General features: G+C 42.4%; 1 protein-coding gene across 1 annotated transcript; it reads right to left on the bottom strand.

The window, feature by feature from the left end:
• Positions 1 to 26: 26 nt before the first annotated feature.
• Positions 27 to 25789, bottom strand: spidr (scaffold protein involved in DNA repair). The gene is made up of 20 exons (XM_071926522.2): positions 25633 to 25789; positions 25123 to 25281; positions 24935 to 24998; positions 23974 to 24189; positions 22960 to 23102; positions 19569 to 19804; positions 19036 to 19136; positions 17141 to 17360; positions 13116 to 13332; positions 12026 to 12267; positions 7969 to 8127; positions 5532 to 5619; positions 5017 to 5157; positions 4815 to 4874; positions 4040 to 4238; positions 3634 to 3834; positions 1856 to 1949; positions 1642 to 1756; positions 1312 to 1368; positions 27 to 576 (listed from the first exon to the last, which is right to left on the bottom strand). The coding sequence occupies exons 1-20, from the start codon at positions 25645 to 25647 to the stop codon at positions 457 to 459; spliced, it is 2847 nt and encodes a 948-aa protein (XP_071782623.2). The 5' UTR covers positions 25648 to 25789; the 3' UTR covers positions 27 to 456.
• Positions 25790 to 26255: the final 466 nt, after the last annotated feature.

Here is a 26255-nt window from a genome sequence, read left to right as displayed (position 1 = left end):
ATGCAAAAAACAAAACAAAACAGTGATCCATAAATACTTGTTTTATTGACATACTATCAGCACCATTCAATAACCTTAAATACAAAAGAGGTAGACGACTTGAGATAGGCTTTCAGACCACTTAAAAATCAAGAGTGTGTTTACAGCCAAGAGGCAAACTGTAGTGTCACCTCAGTTGATGAACCACGTGGGCCGGTTTGACAGACGGTGCTCCGCTGGTCTACCCTTGGGCTGTCAACTCCTGGTCCACAGGATCACATATCATTAACACACAAACAAGACCTTGTGTTCTTCCAGCCCATTCGCTTCAGCACAGCCTCTTGGATCCTGACAAGAGGCCTTCACAGGGGCGGTGGGGGGGGGGCCAAACTGGCTCGGACCAAGGCCTAGTGCGCAGATCCTTGGAGCCAGCTGAGGCCTGAGGATTGATGTCATTAGCCCCTCTCTCTGACGGCCTCAGAGGCAGATTTCTTCCAGGCCGATCCAGAGGGCAGGTTTCCTGGTGACGACTCGGATGTAAACTGCGAGGGGGCCCACCTCCTTCCCCAGGACATTCTCTACCTCGTAACCTGGGAACTGCAACAGATGGTCCGTCAAAAACCTCACGGCTGAACCTACTGCACATTACAACCACACTCAATTTTACAATTCATTTACTACATACACTTTAGCTCTATGTTAGGCTGAAACTGATCTTTTTAAGAAGTACCTCTCCTCATCTTCTCTCCTCTGAATGATGTCCCCTCTTGTCTACTCGCCTCTAATTGCACACAAAAAACTCTTTCCATTCAATTTCTTATCCAAGCTCTTCACTCTTACATCATGCTTCTGTGGTCACAGGAATTTTGACCTTTGCACCCCCTTACTATTGGTTGCTAGTAATTCTGGTCATTTAGAAATTTAAGATTATTCTGCTGTTGCACTCATTATTTTCCCTGGGAAAGAGCGCCATCTAAATGCCTTAAGTGTAAATGACAACGTATTTGCATTATTATTATCATCAGCTTGATTATTTACAGGTTATTTTGGAAGTGAATTATAATATGCCAGTGTAGTAACTGCAGGCAAACTCATCTAATCAGTAACCATTCAATGCTGATAGATAACATGTCAGTGTTTCTGGTTGTAAATTCCTTCAATTGTATTAATGACCTGCATGACACAGGCCTTTGTTCTGTACAGTCAGGCTTTATCGCTGTCAAGTATGACATGAACAGATGCCAGAGGACTATTGACGGGATGAACACACAGTGCAGCTCAATGAGAGGCAGGAACAGTCAGGTATTATATAACAGGTGAAGGCAAACCTACCCCACTGCTCTCCAATGTTGCAATGTTTAGGAGGGACATGATTGTATTTTGCTGCAACTGTTAAAAAAACAAAAAAGGTGTGCAGCTGTTAGCGACACTTTTATGAATCACCTTAGTTTTGTAAATAAAAAAAGAAATAATGCACTAAAATGCTTGCTGTAGAGTTAACATTAACAGTAACTGAGGACTGCATTAGCTAAAGGCTTTATGTAGAAATACTACAAGAATCTCTTGCAAATTTGCTTCCTTGCTTTCCTGATTACAATCACACTATATGCAACATAAAACTGCTGATGCACTGCAGTGAAGGATTTTGTTTCTTCTTCTCACCTTAACTTTCACAGTGCAATTACTTAATGAAGAACAACTCAGGAACACTTCAAGTTGCATCTTCATGGTTGGCTTTTCCACCACTGACTTACAGGAAATGCAGCGGAAGCTTTCACTGTGACAAGACAAGAGTCAAGGCAGACTTAAATTATTATGCTTTGTCATCATGATGATTAACATTAGAGTTATCAGTAATCAAGTCGTGAGAACTTACGGTCTTTCCACTGACATCTCCAAGTTGTCGCTTCCACAGAAGCTGCAGGCCGGCCAGGAATAAGCTGTGTTCTCATCCACACCAATTATTACACCTGCATGCAGCAATAAAAACCATTAAAATTCAATATGAACAGACAAAGTGAGCATTTGGGGAAACATATGCACATTGCAAGGCCTTCATTTACTCATTATTGACAATTTGCTTATTACTAATATTCATTTCAGGTTATTTTGAATTAGTAGATGCAAAAGGAGAAATTTTAAGGCCTGACATAAGTGAAAGAATGCTAAAAAAAATAAAAATCTATCCAACATTCAAAATAGGTGTATGTTTGTGTGTGTGAGAGACAGCAAGTGAGAGAGATAAAAACCCCTTGCATTTTTATCTGAGATTTTAGTGATAAACACAGCAGAAATTGACTCCCTCCCCAAACACCATCTCACTTGACAACCAGAGAAGGCGCTCAACAAACATAAACACAGGACCTTATATAACGTACAGAATTTAACACTGATAAAAAAGATCTTGTACATTCTAGTCTGAGCCTTTTTTCCTCTGGTAGTTTCCAGAAATTCGCTTATGAGTGCAAAAGATAATGGGTTTGTTTTATTTTTCAGCCACCTGACCAAACATGTATGGCCAGTGGGGCCAGAACCAGTGGGTTCACAGTGTGATCTTTGCCCTCTGCTGTGACATGAAGCCAACAGATGCAGATTATTATCCGATTTAGCCTGCTCTTTTCTCCCCCCACATCATCATCATACTATAAAGCAAGGAATCTCTGTCTGTCTGTCTGTCTGTCTGTTGCATATCTCGAGAACCGTTCGTCCGATCGACTTCACACTTGGCGGGTGTATTGCTGGGGACCCAAGGAAGTGCAGGGTCGGATTTGGTGCAATTTGGACATGCGACACGTTCAATATTAATAAACTTTGAATAAACAAGCGAACAGCGCTCTGTGCAGCAGCGGGGCGGGGCGTGGCGAACAGCACTCTGTGCAGCAGCGGGGCGGGGCGTGGCGAACAGCGCTCTGTGCAGCAGCGGAGCGGGTGAACAGCGCTCTGTGCAGCAGCGGCGCGAACGGGCACTGCACTAGTTTGCATAATTGCAAAAGCTTGAAGAAAGCAGGGCCATACCTCACAACCTGAAGACAAGGAGATTTGACTGTTATTTGCCTCACAATCATGAAATCAATAGGGTTGGGATTAGCAGCAAAGCAAAGCAGCTGTCTAATCTACATTGTTAAATATTAAACAAACATAAAGTGACTGTCATGAACTTAAAGAAACTCTGCTACACTGGCTAGTTATACAGTAGAGGCGTAGTGTTGATGGTCGTGTTGACAACTCGTATGGTAGTATGAATATTTTTAAAGAAATTCCTACTCTAGTTACTTTTAAGTTTTTACTTTTGAGTTTTTTTTTCACAAGAACATTATGCAACCCTCATATGAAATGTAAAACAGGGGGAGCAGGCATGTTAATTTCACTGTCAAATGATAAAGTATTGATATGAATACACCAAATTTTCACGTGTTTGTATTTTATACAGTTCCAAACAATGACAGCTCGAGGGCAATGTGAATAACTAACAGCAGAAAGCAATGCCTTAAAGCCACATGAAGGCCTCTCGCTAAACAACAAATACAAAAAAAACACAACAAGTGGTTTTCTTTCCCTGAGAAAATGACACACTGGCCAGGCTCTGGAGGAATCACTTCAGATGAATCAAGTGACATAAAAACCACAGGATTCAATGGATGGGGGGAAACTGGCCTGTGAGAGTGCAGACGGAGTTGGGTGTGGTTTCAGGACCCAGGGGATCTAGTCGCACAGGTTGGGGCAGGGTATCGGTCTGTGCCTCGGGCTCGGTCAGCGACTGTGAAGGTGACTCTGGCCTGGCCGTGCGGTCAAGACGGCCCTCAGGTTCCACAGGGTGCGTCTGCACAACTGACTGCTCCGCACACAGGAGAACACCTAGATTTGAAGTGAAATTGTGGTATTTTATTGCAGGCTGATTGCCCTGATCCTAAAAAACCACTGTGTACTAACTATGACTGATTAAATCAACAGGAAACTAGTTATGACGTCTGCTGCACATGATCCACTAGTGCAAACTAAATTATGAGAGAATGGATTGAATGGCAACATCATCATCATCATGTAATTAATAAAGCAATACCATGTTCTTTGATGGCATCTCTGAATGACACGCGACAGGCAGTGGGGGAGTTTAACGCTTTGACGACAGAGGAAGTGAGCACACAGGAACTGCTCACGCACACGGCCACCGTTCGCCTGCATGGCCCCTCGAGCTGCTCCTCCTGCAGACTGGGGTCTGTCAGCACCAACCAAACCTCACCTTGACCTACATCACTATTCTGAAATGAGCACAAGTGTGTGTGAGAGAGAGAGAGAGAGACACACACAGAGAGAGAGAGAGAGAGAGAGAGAGACACAGACAGACAGACATACAGACAGACAGAGACAGAAACAAAGCTTACAAAGCACAAAGCAAGACGTATATTGTCATTTCTGTCTAAGAATCCCCAAAAAAGATGTGAGGTGATCATTCATTCAACAGATTAGATACAATACGATGGCTACAATACTGACAAAAAACTGCATGTGTGTTGCAGTGGTGCGGGCGTGTGGCAAAGTCCAGTGCTTTGTTCTTAGCTGCTATCTCATCTTGGTCAAAGTGCAAAGGTCTCACTGATCAATGGTAAATAACACCTGGGCCCACATAGGTTGTTATACACACAGTGATATGAATGCTGGTCTCTACGTCAGAGCTGACTCTTATCAGTTTGTCATTTCAAATGATCTCAAAACGATGACTGAACAGCTCCAGGAAACACATTTTAAAAAAAGTTAAATTAAAGTGGCAAATTGTTTTCTTAAATGAGCAAAATCACATTTCAAAATGGTATATATATATAAAAAAAAATGAATACCTGCATTCTCTTGTATATAACAGTGGCAACAAAACTGCAACGATAGCTTTTGAGCTCACTCTGAAACAGAAAAACATTTGGGATTATTGTCACCCGAAGGGTTTATGGAATGGCCTCCTGGAGATAAATTCAGAGTATCATAACCTCCAGACATTTGAGCAAAAATTTCCAATTTTGTGTGCGTGTGAGAGAGACCATTCACCTGGAGTATATCTCTTAAGGTTCGTTCTGCGGGGGGAAGGTAGAGGGGGGACACAGTCTGCCCCTCTACTGGTTCCACAGATCCCTCCTGGCCAGACAGCAGGTAGCAGAAACTAGGCGCTGGCCCCGGAGGTCTGCTCTCCTACAATACAGGAGAGCTGTGAATACCATCACCCTATGATAAAGACAATATAGGCTCTAGATTCCTAAATGTGAATCAAATTGCCTGTTAGTGTGCTGCTAAATGAGTAACTATTTTTCTACAATCTAAAATGTATTGATTTGATACTTTCCCATACTTTCTGGATGTGTGCAGGAAAGGTGAATTTCAGTTTTCTTGCAGGAAATGGCTGAATAGAGAACATTGTTTCCATCTGCAGTTGTTTTTAATTAAAAACTGATGTAGTTACATTCTAATTAGACAAATGTGAATATATCCCCAAAACAAGGCCTGGCTTGGTGGAAAGCCACAGAGAAATGCTTAATGTCTGAGAATTACAGTGACTGAGAACTTACACTGGGCGAGCTAGGTGTGTTTCCATGTACTTTAAGAGGCATCACTGGGGGCCAGAGACTGTCTATCAGGTTGAAAAGCCTGGTGCACCTGAGAGAGAGACAGAGAGAGAGAGAGAGAGAGAGAGAGAGAGAGACACAAACAGACAGACAGACAGAGAGAGAGAAAGACAGACAGAGAGAGAGAGAGAGAGAAAGACAGAAAAGTAAGAGTAAGGAGGGAGCCAAGGACAGAGAAAGAAGGAAAGAAGGAAAGAAAACTTGAGTGGGAAGGCGGAGAGCTTTCACAGCCAGTTTCACTTCCATTGAAATGAAATCTGTTAAGACAGAGCTACTTCAAATTAACAGAGAGCATGCTCAGGCTGGTAGAGCCGATACACAGTTTTTTTTTACAAGCAGGTTTTGATATAGTGAAGGGTGGGACACAGTTCACACCCTACGTAAATCAGTATCAACTGTGGTGCAAAAATAACAAGGTTCAGAAAGCAAATTACAAGTGATTTGAAAAGCCACACTCACTATGCTTGATTCGTGACATTTGCCTTCTCTCACCACAATCTTAATCTCAGTGATGATGGATTGAGATTGCGGTAGATTATGTGTTTTAGTTTTTTTTAGATTATGTGCTTTTTGACATTTCATGCAGCACATCTGATAGTGTAAAATTCAAGAAGAAGCTAGGCTTAAAAAAAGTGATACACCCATCCTCAACCACCTCCTCCAGCAGGACACATGAAACTCATGGAGTCGGTGTCTCTTTTCTAGGAAGTGCTTGTCGAGTTCAGGGTGGCCAGTCAGTGTTACTAATTCGTCTTCTTGGGTACTGTCAATCAGTCAGTGCTTAACAACCTGTTAGTCAGCCTTTAATCACAGGCTTCCTTTGTATGGAACTGGTTCTGCAGCCCATTCAGGTCCAGTGAGGCCAGCTCAAGGATGAGCTCAGAGTAACAACAAACTAACAGGACTCATTCATCTCACTGTAACTTTGATACTGAGCTTCTACACTTGCTGTTAAATGTACCTTTGTTTTACTGCTATAAATGCACAACTTTGCGGTGAGCGGAGACAGAAAATGGCCAGTTTACTCAAGATAAAACCATACAATTGTAAGCAATAAGGAGCCTGTAGAAATGTACTGCTGTTGGTGGTGTAAAAAGAAAATCAATACATGGCTTTTCAAAATAAAATCTTCAAGCATTTATAAAATAATTTACAAGGTGACTGGTGCTCTAAGTGCCACTCATTTTGCACCATGCACCCAGACAGGGATAGAGCATGATTTTAAGTTTAAGACCTTTTGCTTCAATAAATGTCTGCTTTCTCTGCAAGTTCAGTGCAAAGGTATACTTCTTTAGAGACACTTTTAATACATATGTCCGTTAGTAAAATTCTCATCTCTTACTCTTATCAGTCCACTGTTAATAGATGAGGTGTGGATCACTCCTTACAGGTACAGCTTTGTTTTCTAATTAGTTGGCACACATCCAAGAATAGGGTATGTTCTTTGGAAAATGGCTCACTCAGATATTGGTGTAGACAGGGCACACTGCCCACACAGCTGCTAGGTGGCCTATGATCAGTTATTTTGAAAATTGCTCCCCCAAAGACTGGCACAGCCAAGGTGCGTGGTATTATGATATGAATAGAAATCAAACTGGTACTATTTCTAAAGAAACTGGAAATCTGGGAAAGATTGAATGCCAACTCCACGTGTTTTTCCACTTGAGCTAATAAGATGGCCCATGTGCTCGGCCTGAGGATGGACCATTCATCATAATCTGACCACAGAAAACCTCCAGAGACATTATAGGCTGTCTGGTATGGAGAATACCAAGGATGTAAACATACCCCCGGCGGGTCTCTAAATGTCCTCCTGCCAGTTCTTCTAACTGCTGCTAATCTGGGATCCTGACTATGGAAACTCACAAGGGACTCACAGCATGCACCTCAGTATCACTTTACATGTAAACACAGTGGCACTGGTGACAGGGGCAGCACAATCAGGCTTATATGATTTGAAAACATTAAATTCTCATTTCATTGAAAATGCATTGTGTTGATGCTTGAAAAGGGCATGCGAGGATGGAAATGGGAAATTTGAGGGATCCACACATAAGACACTAAAGCTAATGTCGTCACCTGTTTCATAGTTTAGCCTGAGGCTTAGAGCTTCCATAGCCTACGGCTGTTTTTCACTGGTATTTCATATCAGGAGTTGGCTATCGCAGGCATTTACCTAGGGCTGTTGTCCCAGATGGCTAAGGAGCTAGATTAGATAACCTCACATATCGCAGAAATCCCTATCACAAATATAGTACACTATGGCAAGCAGCAATAGCCCCAGGTTGAAGTTTACCCACGGATGTGAATTGAAATCCAGGTGAGAAGCCATCCAGGGGTGGCTGGCGGCTGAGCTGGCTCAGGAGCGTGTGGCTCTCACCTTTCCCGAGTGACCCGCTGCACCACTTTAATGTCTCTCAGCACGCAGGCCTTCCCCTGCCATGTCTGGATGTAGCGGTGGAGGTGGTCCCTGCTGGGCAGGAGGTGGAGCTGGACCACACTGAACGTCCCGTAGCCATCCTGGACTAGCACACACAGTCTGGGGAAACAAAACAAAACACCACACATTGATTTTATTTTTTATTTTTTTTTATTTGAACATTTATGGGGATGAAAAATACTGTGGGAAAATGAACCGACAACATTCATGATCCATTACTCCTGGTTACACACTGTCAATACTGTAAAAAAGCCCAGAACTGACATTTTGAAGGGTTAATGGCTGGTGGCTGGTTTGACAGGCTGCTGCTGACAGAGAAGACCTTTGGCCTATAAAGCTGTGAGACACTAAACCGTTCTGTAGAGTTCATATCCCCTGGTTAGACGAGCAACGGCCAGGGGAGGAAGGGGAAAAAAAACAACACACACACACACACAGGGAAGACGGAGAGGGACTGTGCATGTGCACATCATGCATGTGCGTGCATGCGCACCTCCCAGACATTGGGAAGACTTCGAGCCTGTTTTCAACCACCTGATTGAACCTATAAACGGCTTGTGTTGGTAAACATGGGGTCTGTCTGGGTTTATTTTGAGGGACCTGGAAATAGATACCTAAATAACATTCTTGACATTACTTTGGTGGGGTAGGTCAATGTTTGAGCGATTATTCCCAGTTGTTTGTTTAATTCACAATCCCAACTCAGGCCTATATGCCACATCTTGGTAAAACAACATGAAATGCTTCACTGACAAAATGGAGCAGACAATTAAAGTGTGCAGAATGTTTTCTACTAGTACCAGGCTATTTCGTATGGACCTGTAAACATGAGAATTTAAGTGCAAAGTCTAAAACAGAGTGAACAGGCCCCAGCCGATGTGCATGGATGGTATTCATCACGGCGAAGAAAGATTAATCATTTAGTTACATGATGGCCATCTTGTAAAGTCAGTCAAGAAAATGCCTCAGGTAGAACTGAATGGTGGTGAGGAAAACATTGTCACCATCTTTCAAAACACAGGCATAGTAATTACAGTATTGCTCATTCCAACATTAGTCTAATGTTGGAATGAGCAATACTGCTTATTAATGCTAGAATGCGATGAACACTGTCCTGAAAAATGCAATCAATTACCAGTTGCTTACCAATAATCAATGTTTTTGACAGCTCTGTCAATGTTATTTATGCAACTGTCATACTGCACACTGGCAAGGGAAATGGCTACGCTTTACTTGGTTGGACAAGTACATGCACAGTGAATGATATTTCAAGAAATTAACAAGTTAAGATGTAATCATCTTAACTTTGTAATCATGTTTGACCCTTATATGTGAAACACTGGGTAAATCAAAAGGAAACAGGAGCTTTCATTCATTATAGTCGCACAGTATGAAATCTGGCCAATATTGGGCTAAATCACCATTTGACATTGTCTGAAATATGAACACTAGCTCTTGTTCACACAACAGAACAGTCACTGCGACAGTCAAATCTGACAGTGAGAACTACAACTTTCACTTTTTTCCCTTGGGATAGCAGAGCCTGTTTGAACTTGAAAACTTGACATGAAATCTGATAGGGTACATGACAGATAGAGTCAAGAGAAAAGGGTGAGGAGAGGAGACTCATGGTAATACCAGCTTGACATAAACAACCACCCTCTTAACTACCTCCCCATTCAGCCGCTCTTTTTTAGCCCGTTCACAGCCCCACTTCCTCAAACGGCGACCCTCACTCCCAAAACCTTCTGCCATTGGCCGGTTTCAGTCACAGGCCGATTTCAGGAATTTGTTATTGTGAGCAATCACAGAATTCTCAGCAGCTCAGGGGTTCTTCCAGGAACTGCAATCCACTGAGCCTGTCCAAACACACACACATACTCCTTCACACACAGACACACGAGTGTGCGCATACAGGCCCGTGCACATGCACATTACTTGGCACCACAGTAAGTAAGCGACCCACACATTAAGAACACAACAGAGAGGCCTCATTGGCAGGGGGCGCACAGGCGGGATTCCTTCCTATGTGCTGTCCACCAATCGGTGCAGGGAGAGCGATAAACATGGTTGTAACAGGATCCCTGCAGCACATTGTGTTCCCTCTACAGCAAGAAAAAAGCCTCTGCTCACTCCCTGCAAACAGTTAATCTTCTTGTTTATTCTATTCCGAATTTACGGGAACTAAACATCTTCTTCAGGCATAAATATCATACTGGCCTCTCTCCCCTGTGTATGTTAACAGAGAGGCTAAACAACAAAAGGATCAAATGAGCATGCTGACCGGGGGAGTGAGTCATAGGGATTGGGGACAAGACATGAGAGGTACAAACTGTCCTTGTCTTTAAACTGAATGGGGCCAGTGGGCTGCGAAGTAAACTACATTCTCCTCTGCAGACCAGGCACAGATCCTGGAAAAGTACTATCAGGAATAGGAATACAATAAACTAGAAGCAGTCATTTAAATTATACATGTGAATATGCACTGTATGACAAAGTTGTGCAAACCAATGCTTTCCAAAAAAAGTGCAAAAATGAAAGTAAATGTTTGTTGCAACCCCTTATTGTACATTAGAAAAAAAAAAAAAAAAAAACTCAATGAGGGCCAAAAATGAAAATGAAATCTAGAAAAAGGATTGACAAGTGATAAAAACTTAAGATTAAAATCAAATAAATTTGAAATGCTGGACAATGTTCAAATCAAGCAGTCACTAATGACAGGCAGGGTCACCCTCGACCCCTCCTCCACCCCACTACGACCACCACCACCACCAACTGAGCCTGCTCAATCTGGTTGAGTGAGGGCTGGAAGGAGGGAGGGAAGGGCAAGAGTGTTTCCGGTCAGAGGGCGGCGTTTGTTTACCAGCCGCAAGAGCAGCATGGCAGGAGCAAGCATCATATTACAACCAACACTCATTTAGTCAGTCGGTTTGTCAGCTGACCACGGCTCTCCTCCTCCCTTCACGACTCCCTTCCCCACCACGTGCCCCTCAGGCCCCTCCATCCCATCCCACCCCGAAAAACCAATACTTTTCTTTTATTACTCAGCACAGGACAAAAACAACACGCCTGGGGAGGGCCAGGCAACTAAAGGTCATGCTTGCTGGCTTGGCCTCACATACAGCCTTCACTGATTCATTAACTATAACAAGACCACTCAAGTAAACCCCTAAGTCATTTCAATAACACAGGGAGCTTTATATAGCGCTCACTGCAAATCTCTCATGGAATAAGACAACTTTCAGTTACATTTTTTGTTGAAAGGGTGATTAAATTGATTATCAACCACAACATTACACTTGTTTTACATTATTTCTTGTTTGTTTTAATTGGACATATTATAAATGAAAGCCAACCCCATTCTTTTTCCATGAACCTTTTTGCCAATACAAGGTATAGGTTTCATCCTCAGATCAGGTAACCAACGCTAAAACAAATTTGATCCCATTCCACACAGCCACACATTTTAGTAATACTGAGAGGCATGAAATGTAACATCTGTTTAAAAGATACTTGCAGTTTTCATAGGAGTATTAAGGTAAAAGGCTGCTGCAAACCTGTGCCACCCTGTGGACTATGAATGGGCACCAATTCAATTCTAGCCTGCTGGTGCAGGAGTTTCAGAAAACATCATGCTGTCTTTCCTGAGAATTGGCCTGGATCACTCACTGAGGGGCTGGATTCAATTAGAAATGTTTGTGTCCTTTGTCAAGCAATGCCATATGGCTGGAGACAGTGTGAGCACTTTGTGGGGCCTGCTGCTCCGTGAACAATAGCTTGACTACTGAGGCACATTGTGCCACCAAGGAGAGGCATGCAAGCCCTGAGACCAAGGAAACCAGCATGTAATTTCTACAGAAAGAACAATTTACAATGCGGTAGAGAGGCATACATAGTGGATAAAATGTTGCTCATTTTTTCCGGTCTCTTCTGACGTGCAGAGCAAAGGCCTCAGTGGGCTTCCTGAAAAGTCAATTATCATCTAGTCAAATAGTACCTGGTTTTGCCTTTCTCTGGAAGAGGAGCTGAGGAGGACCTGGAGGGAAATCTGGGCTTCAGTTTGGACCCTGCAGAGCAGTCAGACACAGGGATGGAGTAAACCCTCTGGACCACCGCCTCCACATCCTGCCCCACAGAGCCAGCCTGGCCAAGTCCCTCAATGGCCTCCAGGAGGGAGTGACAGCACCCGTTCAAAACACGTGGGGCTCCAAGGCAGCACAGAGCATGGGAGGCAGAAACCTGGAGGGGAGCAAGTCAGGAAAATTTGTTAATACATTATCATATAGGCTACATTTTAATATGCATTCGGCTTTGGGTGCCTGAAATTAAAGCCCCACTCCATATGCAATTGCTGTTGAAACACTGGTCATTCATGTAACGCGGTTTTGCATCAACGCATGTAAACGTTGCCTCAGAATAACCCGGTTAAGCTCAAACTGCAACTATGAGAAACCTGGCTAAGATGACTGACTTCCTCTGATATTAAACGGGTTACCGTGGCATGGAAACATCTTACTCCTTTCACTTTTGTTTTATGCTGTCTGTGTAAACTCAGACTTGCACAGCATTAAGCGTACATTTTTATGTCAACAAAAAACATGGCGCAGTACTTGTATTACTATAAGTAACCTACTGCTCAGTCAAAGGGGGAGGGCATAGCTGGTGGCAGCATTAATTTTTCTAAATCAAAGGCACATCTTAATGCCTTAACCCAAATAAGACCTTAACCAGTATGGCCAATAGCCAGACTACTGTTATGCATGTAAAAGTAGCCACCGTCACCCCACTACTGACTGTGCTTATATATTGATTTGCTAGACTGAGGACATTTTTCACTCTCAGTGACTGACTGAGCTCTTGACTGACTGACAGCATTGTGAGACTCTAAAAATCTGCTAATGCTGAGGTAAAACAGGGCCTTATTTTCAGTTATGGTGGGTTGTCAAAGTTGTAATATTTTCCATGCTCAAGGCAAACTCCATGTGAATCCATGTGAACAGACATGTGAATTTTGTAGCGCCAAACAAATTCTGGATTGGGGCTTTAAAGTAAGGTACTTAAGTCTAATGATGTAGAAACGGACACACCTGTTTGGCATTGTCCTTCTCCTCTTCTGTGGTGCCGTACACCTCCAGCAGTCCAAATATTTTAGTCAACGAGTACGGCATGCTCCTCTCTGCTGGGAGCAGGGCTCTTGGAATTGGAATTGACATGTTGGGTAGTTTGGAAGCAGAGTAGACTTTCTGGCTGAAGTGCGTGTTCAGAATAATAGTACAGTTGTCACCTTCTATAGAAAGACCTTGCCTGCAAAGAGATAAGGTTGATCAATTTTAGATTTATAATACAGCAGTACTTTTAAGGCTCTGTTGCTGCACACCACACCTTCAACCACACCTCAACCCTGCATTATAATGTTACAATGAAAAGAATTGAATTTGGCACCTTGCAGCCATCATGGAATTAAGCAACTTTAAGTTGTTGGAAAATGATAAACAATAGTTGTGTGATCGTGTTTGACGTAACAGATGCAAAAATGCAGATTTCACACTGAATGGAATAGGTTGTTGCACAAACTTAGGGGGGCTGGTAGACCGCTTAAGACCGTTTGAATGTCAAACACAGATAAGGTACCACCTCCGCAGGTCTGTTCACTATGTAGCGCCAAGCACAGAATACAAGTTCAAATAGGTTAACCTTCTCCATGGTAAGTGAAAATACACAACGGATACATTTGTCATCTTTCACTGATAAAGACGCATTTTCCAAGTAACTGAGGTTCTGCAAAGACCACACCTAGGGACTCGACACAGCCTGATCAGAAACGCTTTCCAAACTGGTCCCCATCTGTGGAAACTGTGGAACACTTAACACTTCCTGTCACATTCAAACACTCTGAGACATCAGACTCATGAAAAACCCAAAAGAAATGTAAGAACAATGTGTGACATGAAGTGCTCTCCTGCCATTCTTTTATTTCTGTGTTACCAGCTTTGATTTCATCTCATCTAAGTGTGCCAAGTACAATAAACTGAATTTATCTATAAAATCTAAGAAAAACATTTGTTTAACGGCCCTCTCAAGGATTTTAGCTCATCACGGCAATAAAAGCACACCTGAGAGCTGCTCAGCCTGAGAATGAAGAATTTGAAAACCTGCCAGATAATTAGATGGCATATCGTTTATGGCAAGTCTGAGCTCCGACTTAATTTTTTCCGCATGTGACATGGATAATAATGTGATGGCTTATCACTGACTCAGAGCCAAGTGCAGTCTCTGTGGCTCAAGCTACTGTACATGTCACTGCTTGTCGCAGATCTGCGGTATCACAGTTGAACCAGAGTAATTAAAATGTTGGATGCTGGTCATAGTCTACGTGAGAGATATTCACAATGTACAGTACACAAGTACAAGTACAAGTACACAAGACTGTATAACGCCAATAGCAAGGTAAAGCAGAAGGATAGATTATTCATTAATAAAGCATAGAACCTGCATACTATGCTCGAAAATCACTTTGATCAATTAAAAGACGTTTCAACCCATTAGGGTCAAACATTGTCTTCATCCGGTCCCTCTCATGGGTTGAAATGTTGTCTTTTAATTAATAAAAGTGATTTCAGAGCATAGTGTGCGGCACCACTTTTGCAGACTTCTCTTCACCTCAAGCACCTAAGAAGATGTACATATGACAAAATGAGTTCAAAGATTATGCATTGGCCACATCCAGTATATTTGCTTTACCATGCTAGTGCAGATACCCGTAAATGATCCTCCACCCAGAATGGCTTTTGAAACTCTGGCATTGTATTTTAGAAGCCTATGTGAACTGTACCGGACGTAACACTGACTTTTGCTCCCAATAAAAAGCCCGTAACAAGTTCCTCAGTTAAGCTTTAATTACGGAGCGCTCAATATCTATCAGTCCAAAATCTGAGCGGAAGCCAATAACCAGTGAAAGCCAAACCAAGACGGAAGTAGAGCAGAACGTACTGTTAAAAGAAAAGTACAGGAAGCGTGACCCATTGTGAACAGGTGAGTGGGCAGCTGTCATCATCACCAGACAGGTAGCTGGGTTAAGGAGTGGCCCGGCTGCTGGCGTCACAGCTCGTAAATGAATAATGCCTGCAGGTATTTCCGCTGCAGTCTTGGCCTACTCACAAGGAGTGGGAGGTGGGAGGAGCCAACCCACTCAGTGCAGGAATATGGGGGAGGCAACCCTTCGAGTGTCACACAGGAAACTGATAAGAGGAATTTTACCAGACACTCTGATGCTCCGAATTCCGGGTTTTTCCACTTGCGCCTGTCCTGGTGCTGTGGATGTTATATGAATGATATTTTTTAAAACTAGGATATCAAGCTTGTGATCAGCTTCATTTTTCTTATGAGTGAGGGACTTGAAGACAGTATTTGTCCTACGTTTTAAATCAATCAATATTGCACGTCAATAACAAAATGGAAATTATTTATGTATTTAAATTAAAAACAGTGCTTTGACAGAGTAAAGGGTGGGGGGGGGGGCACTCCTCTACACTCACTTGTGATTTCAGGAATAGAATACAACAGTGAAAAAGAGCTGCTAAAACACAAAACCAATGATACTCTCAGAACGCCATGTGTTTTCAATCCCGCTCTCTGGCTCCCTCCACACTCCATTCCCAAATGCTCCAGAAAATAATCCTACTGTGTTTTTCCCCAGCTTGCTGGAAATGACCTAACTACTGCCAGGAAGAGGAATGTGAAGCATTCCCTGGAGCTGTTCGTGACGTCAGAGCACTGAGGAGGCCCCTGTGCTTCCGCCAGCCTGGATATTCCAGAGCACACTCAACCCAAACTCCCAACAGCTGGAGTCAACTGCTGCCTCGTACTGCAAAACAATCCCGAAAAAAAAAAAAAAAAGCACACACACGCCTCCCGCCTCTCCACCCTGTATGTGCAGGACTGTTCTGCACATCTGGGGGTTTTGCTGCTTGCTATTGTGACCAATATGGGGATTTTGAGGATAGTAAAAGTTTATAGTCAAAACCCAGAATAATTATATTTAAATCATGATGATTGTGGAATTTCAACAACAATTACGGAAAAACATGCAGCCATTACTGAGCAATAATATCTACTACACTTCCTGTTATCATCAGCATCACTGTCCCTCTCACTATGCATGTATATATGAAGAGTGTTTATGTCTAGTCTACTGTCATGCAGTATTATCTTCTCAGCATTATATGTGAGGTCCGGTTACATATTGTCCTGCGCCTAGTTAGTCAGTCCTGTATTGTGTAACTGCCAGTGTCTGAAATTGCATTTGAGTTTTTGGCTCACCTGCCAAGGGCTGGTAAAGTAAAAAAAAAAAGAAAAATACCTGCCAAGAATAATTTTTACCAGTCAAAGCAATTGATATATATATTTCATAGAACTATGTCACCCTACCTGTTTTCAGTGCTATTTCATGTATAGAATCAGGTACTGTGTCTTAATTTAAAACTTGCTCATTCTCTTGTACAATAGATAATGTGCGTAATTCATCATGAAGTGCAATAGAACTCATTATAACTGAGGCATTCAACTGTTATTGTTTCAAAACACTGCTGACCAGTGTGGCAAGTGACCCCTATTACTAATTTTATTAAATTTACCAGAATTTGGTGCTTAATGGGTGTTCATTTCGGGCCCTGGTAACTGCCTTGTAATATGTCAGCACCAAATAACCAAATCAAACTCCTTGTGCACCCAATGAACTAAATGTGATTCAGATTCAGGGGGCGGTTACAGGGCTGGGCGATATGGCTGAAATCAATATCACGATAATCATAAGGATTTTTTCCAATATCGATATACAGTATATCACGACATGCGTTACTTATATGAAATGAGATGTTAAATAATCAAATTGATGTTCATCACATTGAACTGCATAGTAATGTTAAGTGTGATGTCAAACAATATTCCTTAAAATGTTTTATATCTCATTTTGTCATAGTTTTTTAAATGCGATTTACTTGTCAATTTAGGCAACATAATTGTGTATCACAATATGATTTCACTGAAAGACGATAAACGATATTGAATAATTGCCCGGCCCTAGCGGTAAATATCACAAACACATCCGTCTCACCATGGTGGGTATATGTGGATAATGTCTCTGGGTGCAGGCATCAGCTGGGCTGCAGTCTCCTTGTTGAACAACACCAGGACTCGAGCTCCTGCAGCGGGGAGCGGGTGGCTGTGTTGGTGGCCCACACTGGGAGGCGGGTGGTGCTCACACTGAGCCAGTTGCATGCTGCACTCCTCCTGAACCTCCAGCACCTCCAGCACCAGCACGCCAGGCCTGTCCGCTGGAGAGCAGAGCAACAACAACACAGATGTTGACTGTGTGTCTGTTTGAGCGTGCGTTCCTGTGTGTGTGTGTGTGTGTCCGCATGTGGAGTTTAGTTATGGTCTCACGGACTCTCTCGCTCTCAGTGGGACTCATTATGTGTTATGAGACAATTTGATTTTTACAATCGAAACAATTCGCACTGCATATGTGTAAAGCCGTAACTAACCAAGGCAGAGTTGGACGTACAACACTGTAAATGTGTGAGTGTGCCAATGTTTGGAATTTTACCACAGAGCTGACTGTGCCTTTGGTCAAAACAACCAAGTTGAGGGTGATAATTATGACGAGCAAATCAAAACAATGCCCCAAAGCAATAAATCAAGTTGAGATAAGAGTGCAACTTGGCTGTATGCAAATCTGGTGTGTAAAGCCGACAGCACTGGATCATGCAAGTCTCAGTATCAGAACTCCCAGCTCAGACAATGCAGCTCTGTGTTCGTACGTAACAATTCCCAGAGATGGCCAGAGGGGAAATTTCGATATAACAGAGTAAATCATACTCAAGGGATCTACAGGGAATTGTCCAAACATGCATGTTAAGTGCTTAATCTCTGCTAAGTGCATCAGACCTAAATTACAACAACATCAGAATATCCATGGGCAGCAGGCCAAAATTAAGGCGGTACATGATAGTCCTCCTTTTGACCTGTAATGATCTGATCAATCTTGAGCAGAGCATTATGTGAGGGAATGACTCTCACCCGTCCACACGTGCACACACACACTAAAAAAAATTACTAAAACAAAGATAAACAGGTGTTCTATAACAGTATGATCTAGTTGTGTAACAGTGCTGTTATTGTAAAGTATCTGCCAGGTTGTCATAAATCAGATTGGCAGATGAAAATGTACAAATTGAAGTTAGGCCTATCTCGTCATGAAAGTTGTTGGCTATGCACAAAATACTGACATGTTTTCATATAAAAAAGGATTCTGATAGAAGCTTTTTGAGTTGGATAACAGTTTGAAAGCTATACATCTATAGAAGCAGGGATGCTCAAAACAGCGCAAATACAGAGAAAAATGTAATCAATTTACAAAAATCTAGAAAGCAGAAACAGGAAGTATACTGTATGTATCTTTTGAAAAGAGAATCCTTGCAAAGAACTCTGAATATTGATTCGATTTTAAAAACAAGGTCAACCTAATACAAACCTCCACACTTTTACCCTGCTATAAACTCTTGCCTTAAACTGATCGAACCATTGACTGACCCCAGATTCTACGTTGGATAAGGTGGGTGTTTCCTTTTTCCACAATCAACTGTCACCTTCAAGCCACTGGCTGTGTCTTATTATAAGGAAATACTAACAACGAGAGTACACAAGTGCTTTGGTACACCACGGAAAGGAAAAAAAAAAAAAACACACAACTAAGCGAGCAGTTTCCTGTCACCTACATACTGCCCTGAGCTCACTGCCACACTGATCAACGTACAGCCAGCATTTCCTCAACGTGCCCCATCCATACGACCACCACACAGTTGCACTGAAAATCACGCCCGAGACGCCTGGCCTCATCCATCTCAGCGCGTGTGAGATCAAAGTTCATTGTTAAATTTGAATGGTGGGTCACAGGTATACGCGCACCAGATCCTGATGTAAATGTGGATACCGGTTGATCTGGATCACCTGTTGCTGTCGAGGTGTCAGAGATGGACTGGTGCCTCCAGAAGCTAATTGCTGACCGCTGTCTGCACTGGAGTCGATTCAGCTTCTCTGCCAGCCCTCCACTGTGCAACACACACACACACACACACACACACACACAAAGGAGATAGATGGTGTTAGGTAAAGCTCAGTGAGGCGCCCAAGACATCGAACACACTTTGAATAAACACATGTGCAGAACTGTGTAGTATATTTCAAAGAAGGCTGCAAAAAAAACAACAACAAAAAAATGAATTTCACATGCAGACACAAAGCTGTCATTTACGACTGCAGATAGCCATCTTTCATTTCTGAGGGGGCTTGGCGAAGACAAATGACATTTAGCACCCACATCATGATACCCAGGTGTCCCTTTCATCATCAGTGCCGCCGTGAAAATGTCGCCGTCAATGTCTGACTGTCGTTTGGCAGGTATGATGTGTTGTTTCTTTCGTTGTTCGTTTTATGAAGCACACACGGTGACAAATACTTAAACGAAAAAACATCACACAAACCTTTGAAATTTCTGTTTCTTTTTGGCGGAGTCTTCAGGAGTCTTGGACTGTCTGTCAAACTGTTTCTGAGGCGTCTGCAGCATTGCCTGCGCGGATCTGACCCAGTCACTGACTGACCTTTTGCTGCCCTCACCAGTTTGGAGAGGAAAGCTCTCTGTGTCCAGTCTACTCTGGGTCATTGTGTCATTAATATTCTCTCCATCAGACGCATAGCCGGAGATCTCTAGGTCTGTCATCTAGGGACAAAGGTAATAATTAGGGCTGTGACACATTTTTTTCAATATGTCATGTATCACTTTGAATGAATTGAAACATATTGACAGTTCAAATAAATTCACAAAGTTTCTGCTGTATATCCGTACGTGCCGGATATGCACATGTGAGATATGTAAAGTGAGTTCCATGACCTCAGCCTTCAATAAGTAAGTCATGACTCATTAAAAGATTATAAGGACTCAATGAAGTGAAACATGTGGTGGGTGGAGACATGGTACACCGATAAGTTCCCAAGATATAGTAACAAAACAATCTTTTTTGCTGTATCACTGCATAGCAGACCTCGGGGCATCAGTTCTCATGGAAAAATCCACGAGAAAACCTCGGTTCCTGTCATGTGCAGACAAGACCAGCATACCAGGCTCTGTCAGCCAACGCGCTCTCTTATTTGAATCAACTTGACCCTGCTAGGCGGAGTGCCAGCAGACGTCACACTCTAACCAGCTACAGAGAAAGGAACACTATGTTCCTGGCCTAAGCTCAAAAATGTTTTCACCCGGCACTGAAAGCATTATAAGTACACAGCCCTGCGCTCTCTGCCTGTTTCCTCCTCCACTCGCATTTTGTACTGAACAAACAGTAGTAAATAGCCGTTTATAGTCCGGCTCTGCTGGCACAGCCCCGATGTGGCGGAGGTTATTAACCCCGTTGGCTGCTGATGTTAGGGACTTGGATCAAGGACCGGCTTCATCCGGGAAGTGGCCATCCTCTTCGGCCTTGAAATACATTGTCGCCCTCACAGCTCCGCCTACCCACTTTCAGTGCTAGTACAACAATAAAGAGGCCTGGCAGACATACATCAAGTGAGTCAGCCATGCGTTTGTCTCAGCTTTACTTGGAGTAATAAACTCTGCCTTGGTTTGAGATCTTCCCCACTGTATCCTGTTAGATCCAGTTTGATTTACAATTGGCAGAAAGTAAGCAAACTTTCTGAAGAGGAGCCATTTCAAACTAGGTTACTATATTCTACTGACCCAATTAAATCAAAATCAATGTATAATGAGAAGGCCTTGTAAAACAAAGATCAAAAACACACCCTTGCCATCAATATAGTAATACATAAGTACATGCACATAATATATCCATTTGTCAGCTGTCCAATACCGTTCCCATTACTTAATATGCACCTGCATAACATGCAATCAAACTGTCTAATGTTACCTCATGAGTAAACTTCAGCGGCACAAATTTCAACAAATTTAGGACCATAGTAGCCTCTTTTTCTATGAGGCCTGTGACCACAAGCCTCCAGTTAGGTGATCTTAGATCTCCTTTGACCCCAGAGAGCTGATAGCAGCAAATTCAACTGTGACAAGAGGAAGTAGCGGGGTCTGTGGGAGTGATGTTAATCAGTCTTCAGGCTTCCTCTCTCATCATATAGCTTGCAAGCTCAGACCTTGATCACAAGATGCTCTGCCTGGTTACTTGAATTCATCCCCATGAAATGCTGGCCATAGAAAAAGAAATAATAATAATAATAATGTAACACTCTATTGACCCACATAGGGAAATTTGTTTTGTCATAGGGTCAGCTACAGAACAGCGCCACTGGAGCTGGTAGAGATTCAGTTTCTGTTTTTGTCATTTTATAGACAGTTGAAAGTGGAGAGAGACAGTAAAGACAGAGGGGTGACACGCGACAAAGGTCTGGGGCCAGATTCGAACCCAGGACATCACGGTTACACCTTAGACTACTGAGACAGCAGGACACCCCCGGGGATTCAGTTTCTTGTTCAAGGGCAGATGATTTCCGACGGGCTTCAATCTGGGTCCTCCAGTTGAAAGACGCCTTTGCAAACCGCCAGACAACCCTGCTGCCACCCCAGTAATATGGCTGGAATTAGTTGATCAATTACATGTTCTGATGTGCTGTGACGAGTAAGTACTGTGTGTGGTCTTAAGCTTAAGTACAACACCATTACCACTCCTTTCACATTCTCTCCATGCCAGCCCTGCCTTTAACAAACACCGCTCCTGACTGACTTCCGAGAAGGAACACTCAATCCAAGCCTACAGGAGCGTCCACAAAAGGCTGACTCCAATGAATAGGATAAATATGTTTGCCCAATGTAACAGCAAGAGGACTGATTGTGATCAATAAACCTCCGTCTAAGTACATATTATGAATCAAAGTGTTTTATCTGATTTCAGAGTGATTACACATTGACCTGTCCAATATAAATAACACCACTGCACACTTTATTCTAAGTTTTACGGTAAATACAGGAGCTGCAGAAAACCAAAAAACGACCGCAGTTTTCAGGAAAGCAGTATAAATGTTCATCACCATGAATAGAATCGTCAGTGTATTAATATCTGCTTTGGTTAAGGGGCAGCCTGATTTAAAACATGCCCTTTCCTCCCCACTAAGACAGTGCTTTATTCAAGTTGCTGCCTCAACTTATGAACTTTGACTGTTTGGAACATGACCTGTACCTAGAAAGTGCACTCTGCACTGCTGGTTTTGGCCTGTCAGGCTTTTTCAGGACATCAGAGCAGTAATGCTCCATCTAGTGGAATAACAGCTAAACATGCAATCAAAACAAATGAAAATAAAAAAACAAAAACAATTGTAATATGAAGATTTTTAAGTAATACATAATGCCAATTATAATTTTACGCTATGCTCATACTTAGGTCTTCATGCTGTGTAAGCAAAATATGACATGGTAAAAATCATCAGGTGTAATATGCATAATTTACAGAATATTATTTTTTATTTTATATTATTTTTTCTATCATGGGACACTAGGGAAAATACTGACTCAAGACACTATGGACACTTAAATGATCGTGTATGCACTGGCACTGTCAACCTATCCATACTGAACAATATTATTCATTATAAACATTGTCTCTCTATGGACATGGCATAAGTTGGTGTAGAGCTCCACCTAGTGTCCATTAATATATCTACCACTTGACAAAAAGGCCATGTGTTATAAAGACCAGTACCTGTTAAGAGTATACTGACATGTGCATCATGCATATGGTGTAAAAAATAAGTGCACTTGTTTCATGCAATACTACACACAATAATGTTGCATTGCTGCTGGTTGTTGTAAGGGTTTCATGGAAGCAACAGAAAGTAGCAGTATAAGGATAATTCACTCACCTTTGGGGGTATAAGAGGCAATTCTTTTGGCTTTTCATCAAAGGATTCTGACTCACAGTCCGAGATTTGTCTCCCACTGTCTTTGTCAACCTCCTCCTCAGAGTCGTTCAGATCGCTGTCTGTGTCTATAACAGGAAGATCCTCTAAAAAAAAACAAAAGTTACAAAGTCAAGCCTCCTACAGACCTTTGCTAGTGTGACACTTCAAACTACGGTCAGCTCCTGATATGTAACAAAAAGTTGAATTGCAGAGTTAGAGTAATTAGAGAATTGTAACACAAACATGTAAGGTGTGACCACTGACTAGAGTCCTGCATGGTTCATTTTTCTCTACACATGTCCTCCCCATGCTTACAATAAAATTACTGCCAAAAAAAAAAAAGAAATCCTTTCTGAAACCGCTCCACCCTTAGGACACCAGATCCCTCCCCATTCCCATGGATAAATCAATGATGTGCTCCAAGAGGAAGTTCTTCTAGCCTATAACATGAAGCGGTGAAGAGTTCAACCTGCTAAAGCTTTGGCTACTTGCAGAATACAAATGAATCAACCAGCAAATAACAAGCATGTAGCGTGCAAAGGAGTTAAGTCACAGTATTACTCCAATTTGCTTAAATTTTCTAGCACAAATTAACTGCCAGGTTGGAAGGCCAGCAATGTTATTAAGGACACATTTTCCCCCTCAGTAATGCTGTTAAAAAAAACAATGAGGAGAAGGCAAAAGGCGCAAGGCAGATAAGATGAGAAAGAGATGGGATGGGCTGCTGCTTAACAGCTGATATGTCTCTCCTTTTGCTGCTGCCCCCCAAAAAAAACACCCTCATTTTTTTTGTCTGTCAAACTTTAGACCAACTTACAATGTGTTACATCATCTACTGATCAATGTGACTGAAGCAATGCCTGTTTACTCTGAAACGTGGGCTGAACCTCAGGTTTCAAAACTGTTATAAATCCACTTGCTAGCTAATTTCTTTGTCGTCATGGGAGTCAGGACTCCACCACAGACTTAAGTTACCTTTATCAGTGCTGAGCATGCGCAGTGCTCTGGTGTAGGACTGAAGGGGAGCTGCAGCTCTCCCTGGTCTCTCAGGTCTCTGAGGCCCTTGTTGCTGCGGTGTCAAACCTCTGGGTGGCTGCTGCTTCCGGATGTCACTGTCAGACAGCTCACTGTCACTGGAGCTCCACGCAATGTGCACTGGGTCCTCATTACAGTGAACGCCACTGGTCTGCACTGGACAACCACAAGAGTAGACAAGGAGATATTAGTATGTCATCATCAGGTAAAGATGAGGTGTCCCTTAAAACAAAACACTTAACTAAAGAGACAGAGGCATGCCCACAGACAGTCGAGTGGTTAAGTGCCGCAACTGGCCTAAAAACTCTTTTCTTTCATGTGCGTCCCCTACTCTGTCTCCTTCTCTATTTTCTCTCCGTCTAAATAAAAAATAGAAGTACTTAAAAAAAAAGATGGAGGCTTTGGTTAATACATGAGTACATAGTAGTGAATCCCACATACTGGAGACTTTTCAATAAAGTTTGTATGGCCATCTGAAAACTTTTACACAAATTATTAATTTTCTAAAAATATAATTTATTATTTCATGAAAAACTCACTGTGTTGAAATATGGAGTACGCAACACATCCCAGCAAGAGATAATGAGACACCAAGTCACCAAGAACCACCAAATAAGTGAGTTAAAAAAGGCAATACTGGCTCTGGGAATTTGTATTTGTATCCACTTTCTGGAAACGATTAATAACCACCTACGGTGAGAATTTATAGAACAGTAGTTAGTTTGATGGGGATAGTGGGATGCGACTGACAGCAATATGTGTTTTTTTAATATATATTGTGCCTTGTGTCTTCCATATTTGATGTAATAACCAGGGGTGTTGGGGAACAATTTTAAACACAAGGCTCCCACTAACCTCAACACTCTACTACGCAATTTCGTTATTCTGAACAACAAATTACCTGAAGCAGGAGTCTGTGCCAACTTTCTTACAGCAGACAATTTCCTTCCTGATGACTTGAGATTCTGCAGTAAAACAAATACAGTTAGAGCAAAATGGAGGAGTTGGACTGTGAATGTATTGCAGAAACAGCTCTTATTTATGTCTTCCTGCATTTCAAAGACTAATACATGAGGTACATCCATCAACCTTTATCACTGGAGTGTCCAGAAAGCTGTCCCCACACCTCTCCCAGCACTTGGCGGCAGAAGTGGATGAAAGTGATGGCTCTCTCCCCACTTTCTTGGCACCAGGTTTGACATCATCCGGAAAGAAAATACACTTTATGTCGCTGGAGTACCTTTTACGCTGCAACAGTAGGACACAAGGCAAGAAGGTTTAGACCAAAATCAATCTTTACTAATTATGCAAATGATTTGTTAGTTACTGGGGAATTTGTAGCCTGCAAACACTAATGTGATGAGTATCTGTGCCGATAATAACTTGGAAAAAGTTTGAATCAGGTACATGACTGACAGTTAAGCTCAACTCAACTGGGAGGGTATAGAGTGGGAATAGAGTGTTATGGGCAAACAATGTCTGTAATCGGAGTCAATAAAAAAGAGAACATGGCCAAAGCTAGCCTGCTAGCCAGTGAAGTTCACTGACACTGCATTGGTTGAACACGGAGGCTAGCATGTTAGCTAGCACGCTTCTTACCTTTACAGTAGACATGACGACAAGTAAAGTATGTTTGAGCAACTGCGCTCGTTTTTGTCTGTGTTGACACAACGTTATCTATTCAAATTAACCAATGTTAACCCATCTTTGTAAAGTAACTGTTTGCCACTGTTTGCTATCTCACTATTTGCAAAGCAAACTATTATCCATCCAGCGAACTATCGTCTCGCGCCTGCTCGGTGAGTTCTGCGAGGAGGGTGCGCTCCTTTACCTTACCGGCGTACACCGGAGTTGGTCCGTGTGGGTGGAGTCCTCCCGTGCCAAATGATGACCAGATTGTATGAAGAGAACCGCACCAGGTAGCGCAAACAACGACATTGTTTGTCTAGTAGAAGTAATAATAATATACTAGAATAAGTATATTAAAGTATTACACAATGCTTAAATACTTAGAACCATCCTCAACTGTTCACTTTCTTTCTACAAGAGCTGTATACCAAATCACTGTGCAAAAGACCAGCTGTCTGCAGGAGTCTCCTAGGCAAGGGGAGTTTAATGACTTTAGTCTATTTTACAAAATGCCCTACTTTCATGCTGTAACAAAGGCAAGCAGACATCCTAAGAGGAATAAAAACCTACATCAAACTAGTGCTGAAATGATT

This window comes from Centroberyx gerrardi, chromosome 13 (genome assembly GCF_048128805.1).
Source record: "Centroberyx gerrardi isolate f3 chromosome 13, fCenGer3.hap1.cur.20231027, whole genome shotgun sequence".
Classification (NCBI taxonomy): Eukaryota; Metazoa; Chordata; class Actinopteri; order Beryciformes; family Berycidae; genus Centroberyx; species Centroberyx gerrardi.
The sequence above is the reverse complement of the archived record's forward strand: the minus strand, read 5'-3'. Positions and strand labels throughout refer to the sequence as shown.

Excerpts from the sequence above, each read along its gene's own strand:
- spidr (XM_071926522.2), bottom strand. Across the intron at positions 17,361-19,035 it reads TGACACCTCGACAGCAACAG|CGGACAGGCCTGGCGTGCTG; the intron begins GTGATCCAGATC and ends TCTGCTCTCCAG. Across the intron at positions 5,158-5,531 it reads ACACACCTAGCTCGCCCAGT|GAGAGCAGACCTCCGGGGCC; the intron begins GTAAGTTCTCAG and ends CCTGTATTGTAG.